Genomic DNA, 6,852 nt, shown 5'->3' on the forward strand with positions numbered 1-6,852 from the left:
ATGTAAAAAGTTTCATAATCAGTAACAGGCCGTCATGAGAAAAGTAACGGGCAATTCGCAGAATTGCCCTTCTTTTGGGGTGTTCTTTAAATTTTGGCCTTCATATTTGAAATCTTTAAATTTTGCCCTTCGCTAAATCCCATAGGTTTCAGGTTCGAACCCCCACACAGTCAAAATTTTAAAAAAAAATCGCAAGGCAAAGTTTAAATTTCGCTATGCCCCCATCGGCATACAGTTGTGAAGGAATTAGCAAAGTTATGCCGGACAAGATACTTATGCCTTATGGGCAGACTTGACATAAGTATCTTGGGATTCCGCATAACTTTGATAATTCCTTCATAAGTTTATGCCGGATCCGCATAAAAGTTTGCCCATTAAAAGTATGCCTCCATCGCATAAACTTGTTAAGGATTTACCAAACTTATGCCGATGGGGGCATACTTTTGCCTTATGGGCAAGCTTTGCCTTGAAGCATATATATGTATTTTTTCAAGCATATATACCAAAGTTACATGGAAAAGTATTATGCTACAACCAAATGTCCATCCCGATACAAATTCACACTTTGGTCGGCAATCAAGTGTAGATTAGCAGAATTGTTGATAGACTTCGAAATATTTTCCCATCTTCGTAGGCGGACCCAAGAAATATTTTCCCATCTTTATTTTGAATGCTCCATCACAAAAGGATTGTGGTACAGATTGTTGGTATGGGGGGTACACTAGAAGAATAGTGGGTGTGCAAGATGAAATCACATGGATCTCACACGTTGCTAGACACAAATCGGACTTTGCTTTCCATTACTTTTTGCATTTTTGGTATGCTAGTGGCATTGATTTGGAGAGAAAGGAACCTACTCGATTTCAAAATACTCGGTTTCTTCCGATAAACTCGAGAGATTGCACAACATATTCACATCCAAGGCGAGAACAACTTCAAATGGCGAGAGAGCTCTTTCGCTTATGAATTGCTATCCCTAGCTAAGTGTAGTTGATTAAAACCGGCCGTTGTTTATTTAATGTAATAGTTGCTCTAGTTTGACTTATACAAGTTAGTGAGTAAGAATTTTACCATGTACAGATTGAAGGTCGGCTTGACTTTGTCCGTACAAGTTTTTTGGATGGAATAAAATAGACTTTCAACAAAAAAAAAAAAGTTTGCCTTATAAGGCAAAGTTTAAATTTTATATGCCCTCTCCTCCGACTTTTAGTTATGTTTAACTAAAAACGCAGGAAAAACGTACTTTGCCTTGAGAGGCGGAGACTTTTCGTTATCGGATCCGCATAACTTTAACTTTTTCTTAAAGATGTATCTTGGATCGGCAGATACACTCCCCTAGTCTGCCTTGCGAAATTATTTTTTTATTTTATGCTTCGAGCGGGGTTCGAACCCGAATTTCATGTATTCGCTCATCTTTCCAAGCAAAGGGCAAAATTTAAAGACCACAAATATGAAGGGCAAAATTTAAAGACCACAAATTTGAGTGGCAAAATTTAAAGACCACCCCAAACGAAGGGCAATCCGTGCAAAAAAATGAAAAGTAACAGGCTCTAGTTAATAGACTAAGGTGGCATAGGCCCAAGCCTAACCCTCTGTTTGGATGGTTGTTTCCCGTGGTTCATTAATGTACAGTATGGTATGGTACAGTATGGTGTTGTATTGTATTGTATTGTCTTGTATTAATGAACACTGATATTTGGATAATTCGTATCGTTTTGTTGTGATTTAATAACATTTGCGTTGTTTGGTTTTTTAACCGTATGTGTACCGTATAATAACTTGTAAGTTTACTAAAATATCCTTAACTCTTAATTAGAAATTAGTTTATATATATTAATAAAACTCAGGTAAAGAATAAAATAGGAACTTTAAAAAATAAGTAAGTAGTGGGTGGGGGTGGTGGAGGGGTGGGTGGTTGTGGGATGAGGGTGGGGGTAGTGGGTGGTACGGCGGGGGTGAGTGGTTGTAGGGGTGGGGTTGGGTGATGGCGAGGGATAGTGGGTGGGGGTGGTGGAGGGGAAGCTAGTGTCGGGTGGGTGGTTGTAAGATGAGGGTGGGGTTGGGCGGTAGTGAGGGGTATTGGGTGGTGGTTGGGGTGGGTGGCAGAGGAATGGGGTAGTTAAGGGTCGGGGTGGGGGTGAGTGGTAGGGTATGGGTAGGGTGGGATGAATGGTGGAGGTTAGGGCAGGGGTGGGGTAGGGGTGAGTGGGAGGGTGGGATGGGGTAGGGTGGAGGGTGGGGTATAATAGAGAAATGAAATATGTAACCACGAAAAAATCACCAAATCCGTGGTTACAAAAATTGGGACTTTTCATGGTTATATAACCATGGAATGAACCACGGGTTTACAACACCATACCACATAATTTTAAGAACAATGAAAACAAACATGGTTTCATAGAAAACCATACATTAATGAATCACGGGAAACCACCATCCAAACAGGGGGTAAGGATACAGTTTAATAGGCAATTTGCAGGATTATCCTTCGCTAGGGGTGGTCTTTAATTTTTATCCCTAAAATTGGTGGTCCTTAATTTTTATCCTCTGCCTTTGTAAATTCTATCTTAGGGCCCAAATTCTGCCTATATGGCCAGATTTGCAAAATTCTGCCTTAAGGTAGAATTTGCAAAGGCAGAGAGAAAAATTAAAGACCGCCCAAATGAAGGATAATCAAAAAAAAAAAAAAAAAAGGCAGTTTAACAAGCATAAAATTGCATGTTTTTCCTTGAAATGTGCTGGTCTCCAATTTTTGTCCTATAGCAACTGAACTTGTGTCTAGTGAGCATAAGTTCTTTAAAAATTAAAGCTCTTTTAAGACAAAATTTGTAGATATTATGATACAAAACTATATATTCCTTGTGAATTGATTTATTTTTGGTTATGAGAAGCATAAATTAAAGACCAGCACAAAATAAGGGAAAAAGTGCAAATGACTCTTTAACAAGAGATCAATTAAAAGACCAAAATACTATAATGGTTAAACCATCTTTTATGCTTTTTTATTATGAATTTTTATACTATTAGAAATGTAGATTTAAACTTTCTATGATGATTGTAACAGTGTCAATTCACTAATGATGTTGTCCACTTTAAAACTAGGCCACACCACCAGAGGCCGAGCCAAAATTTAAATTTTATGAGTTCGAAATTATAATCTTTTAAAGTTTCTAAATTAATAATTTGTACATATTTAATAAACTTTTTAACACAAATATAAAATTTGAGTAAAAGCTATTAAATTCGGATTGCATTGACACCTCTGATATAAGGACTATAAGCTATCGATTGTAAGGTCTCGAGCACATTCTACACGCCCTGCCTAAAAACTTTGTAACGCAAAAAAGAAACCGCGGTTTTCATGAACTGTGGACTCGAGCACGTTCAAAATATGGATCATGCTTTTGCCTTTAACAAAAGATATTCTATATTCGTAAAGTGCAAGTAGGAACATTCCGTCTAACGCTCACTTGTTTCCAAACTAAAAAGACAAACATGAAAATATTTTGTATGGTCCTTTCTTTTTCTTCGTCCCACTCTTCCTTGAAAGCAACTTTTTTTTTTTAAAATAAAATAAAATAAAAGATCACATGATGAAATGTTGCAACAATGCTTCTGGTGTTTTCTAGTTTACTCACAAATTGGAATCAAATGAATTCTTGGAATGTGAATCTTACCATAGGCCAATCAGCAGAGAATATTATCAAACCGCTCAATAGGATAAGATCGACTTCTTAACCGAAAATTTTTATAAAGGATAAAATTTACGAGTGTTTACCCACCATCTAATAATATGTATTTGTGCATAGATTTTTAGCATTTGGCCATGATCAATTAACATGCATGCATCACCTCATTAAACTACTTAACTATAGTAAATTTATATGTGTGATTTGATGTAAGCATCGAGTAAGTATTTACTAAGTACTAGTTTAAAGCCTAATTAGAAATATATCTAGCCATTGGGAGGGGAATTGAATTGAATTTCCTTCATTGGTTAGAAGTTGATTTCTTGGATCTTCTTTCATAAAATGTGTAGGACCTATAAACCATTTAAAACCTCCAATCATAAAAGGTGAATTGCAAATTAATGACAACTAAATGTACATTCGGTCTGTGAGGCAATGTTCTACCAAAAATAGAAGCTTAGTTAGAAGTTTGACTTCATTGAAATTTTGAGACTTCTAACTCGTATGATCAATCGATAAGTATCTGAGTAATAAATGATGGATATAAATTCACGAATTTGACACAAGTTAAATATATTTTTTTAAATACATTGTTGAACTTAAACCACAAATCATCCAAATCTTGATCTAACACTATCAATAATACAACACATTGTAATTGGGGTTATACTAACTATATGATAGAAATTGAACAACCAAATGCCTCATTATTTCCTCTATTTTGTTTTGGCCAAATGCCGATAGCATTTAATAAGAAAAAGTTTAGGTCTCCCAAATGTTTGGTTAATTGGATAGAAAATTCTCTCTCACATGTTAAGTACATATTATTGGGAATTTGGTCGTTTGGTACCACCTTAGGAGGACAAAATTGTAGGCAGCAAATAAAAAAGTAGGTAAAAACAGTTGATAGAGATGGAATTCAAGATTAAGCTTCCAGAACATGTTTAACAATTTATAAGCAAACTTATCAACAATCAAAGTGATTATGAAACCTCAAAGCCAACTTTAAAATTGACAAATAATAACAAACAATTTTTTTTCCTTTTTTGGTTCTTTTAAATACTAATTAGGAAATCCCGAAGAAGCAACATATTCCCTCACTTCTCTAGCAATCACATCTCTCATCACATCCCAAAATCCCGCTGGAAAACTCTCCGTTTTCCTCTCTGGCAACTCATCTCCGCCCACCCCGGGCGGCGCTAGGGACAAAGTCGTCATTGGATCATCAAATTCACCACTACCATTAGCTATAACAGCGTAATTATTATTATTATCATTCCCTTTTGGACTCTCATTGACATTAAAATAATCCATGCCCGACCCGGATCCTGACCCGGATCCAGAACCCGGCCCATTAATTTTCACATCAGGAAAGCCCATTGGGCTCTGATTTTTCAGCTGTTGCTGGTAACGTCTCTTTAATGTTGAATTCCAGTGATTCTTAACAGCATTATCAGTCCTACCAGGAAGTAAACGCGCAATGGTGGCCCAACGGTTTCCATATTTAGCATGAGCTGCCACAATTGTCTCATCCTCCGCCGGAGAAAATGGTCGGTGTTCAACATTAGGACTTAACTGATTACACCACCGGAGCCGACAAGATTTGCCGGACCGACCCTTAATGTATTTACTTATCAATGACCAATTACGTGCCCCGTAACGCTCAACAAGTTTCGTTAAAATCTTATCTTCTTCAGCACTCCATGGTCCTTTTATTCTCTCTGACTTATTATTTTTACCAGAAAGCGAAGATTCTGAAGAAGATGATTCTGATGAAGATGAAGTTGATGTTGAACACCTGTTAACAAATTCCATTTTCAGAAGAAAAAAAATGGGATTTGGAAAAAATGGAGCTCTTGTTTGGCTTGAAGTTGAATAATAATGGTTAGTTTAGTGAGTTAAGTGGGGTTTAAGTGATTTAAAGGGTGTATATATAGGGATTTATATGAGGAACAAATGCAATAGATATATAATTGTGGGTGCATGAACATAAGCCAATAGCTTTATTTTTTAGCCCTTTTAGGTAGAATTAGAGTTTTTTGGACTGTGGTGAAGGTTGGTTCTTGGAAAGTGCCTTGTGTAAAGTTGGCAGGGGTTATAACTTATATATAACTAAAAAGAGTGCGTAGATCTGCAAACCAGTTGTCTTTTCCGTTTCCTGTTAAGTAGTATACTATTTGATATTTATATATTTAGGCTAAGATTAATTAAATCATATTCACGCTGAAAAGTTTATATTAAGGTAAAATATTTTTTAATAAAAGCGATTTCATATTTCAAATTCAAATTCTAAATCTTTAGATAAAGATGAAGGAACACTTATCAGTCCACTACAATCATGGCCAGTTACAACTGGTTGTTAAGCGCATAGTCTATAAACATTTTTTAATGTGATATGAACAGATTTGTCGCGGCTGGTGATGTTTTGTCGTTATTAGTACGTAGATTGACAAATTTGGATAACCAATAATCTAGGGGAGGAAGATAATTACTATTTTTATTATTAATATTAATATTAGGCCAAGAAAATGAGAGGCATTTTGGATTCATTGAATAGAGTGTTAGATTGAAGCTTTTTAAGTATTATTGCTTCAATTTCACTGCATTTTCTTTTGTCTTATAGTCCAGATTCATAAATGAATCGTTGGGATCTTTAATTAGCGATCTTTTTGTGTACAACTTCCGTACAACAACAACGGTACATAGTTCCTACAAGAATCATGAAAAGGATCAACATTACGTCAGTTGCAATTAATCCTAAGTTATGACCACATGGTTCTTTGTGGAGTATAAATTTACTTGAACAACAGCTTGTTACTTGACGAAAGCAAGAACTCCTCTTCAATATCCCTATGACCTGATTTATACAACACAAATATGTAACATGCGCATAATTCACTTGAAACTATGTTTATTCTTTAGTACTGTTACTGTAGTATATATTTCGATGGTAAATACAAGTTAAGACGATTTACGGGTTTTTCTCCCCGGAACAGATCTGCAACAACCACATCTAATTTGCAGGTCGTTAAGAATACCCACAAGAGGGATGAATTCCTTGTTTACAGCCTATGTATCCTCTACTAATTAAGATGCAGAGCAATTTTCTCTTTGCAAACCCTAGTTGTCATATTATGGTGGAAAAACTTACTATTCCAACACC

The 6,852-nt window shown here is 35.9% G+C and overlaps 1 protein-coding gene across 1 annotated transcript; it reads right to left on the reverse strand.

Annotated features, from left to right (window-relative positions):
• Positions 1-4,614: 4,614 nt before the first annotated feature.
• Positions 4,615-5,728, reverse strand: LOC132033335 (transcription factor MYB73-like). The gene has a single exon (XM_059423283.1). It carries the CDS (start codon positions 5,502-5,504, stop codon positions 4,752-4,754), a length of 753 nt encoding a protein of 250 aa, XP_059279266.1. The 5' UTR covers positions 5,505-5,728; the 3' UTR covers positions 4,615-4,751.
• Between the last annotated feature and the right edge of the window lie 1,124 nt (positions 5,729-6,852).

This window comes from Lycium ferocissimum, chromosome 10 (genome assembly GCF_029784015.1).
Source record: "Lycium ferocissimum isolate CSIRO_LF1 chromosome 10, AGI_CSIRO_Lferr_CH_V1, whole genome shotgun sequence".
NCBI lineage: Eukaryota > Viridiplantae > Streptophyta > Magnoliopsida > Solanales > Solanaceae > Lycium > Lycium ferocissimum.

Coding starts and splice junctions, on each gene's coding strand:
- LOC132033335 (XM_059423283.1), bottom strand. CDS start 5,504: ATGGAATTTGTTAACAGGTGTTCAACATCAACTTCATCTTCATCAGAA.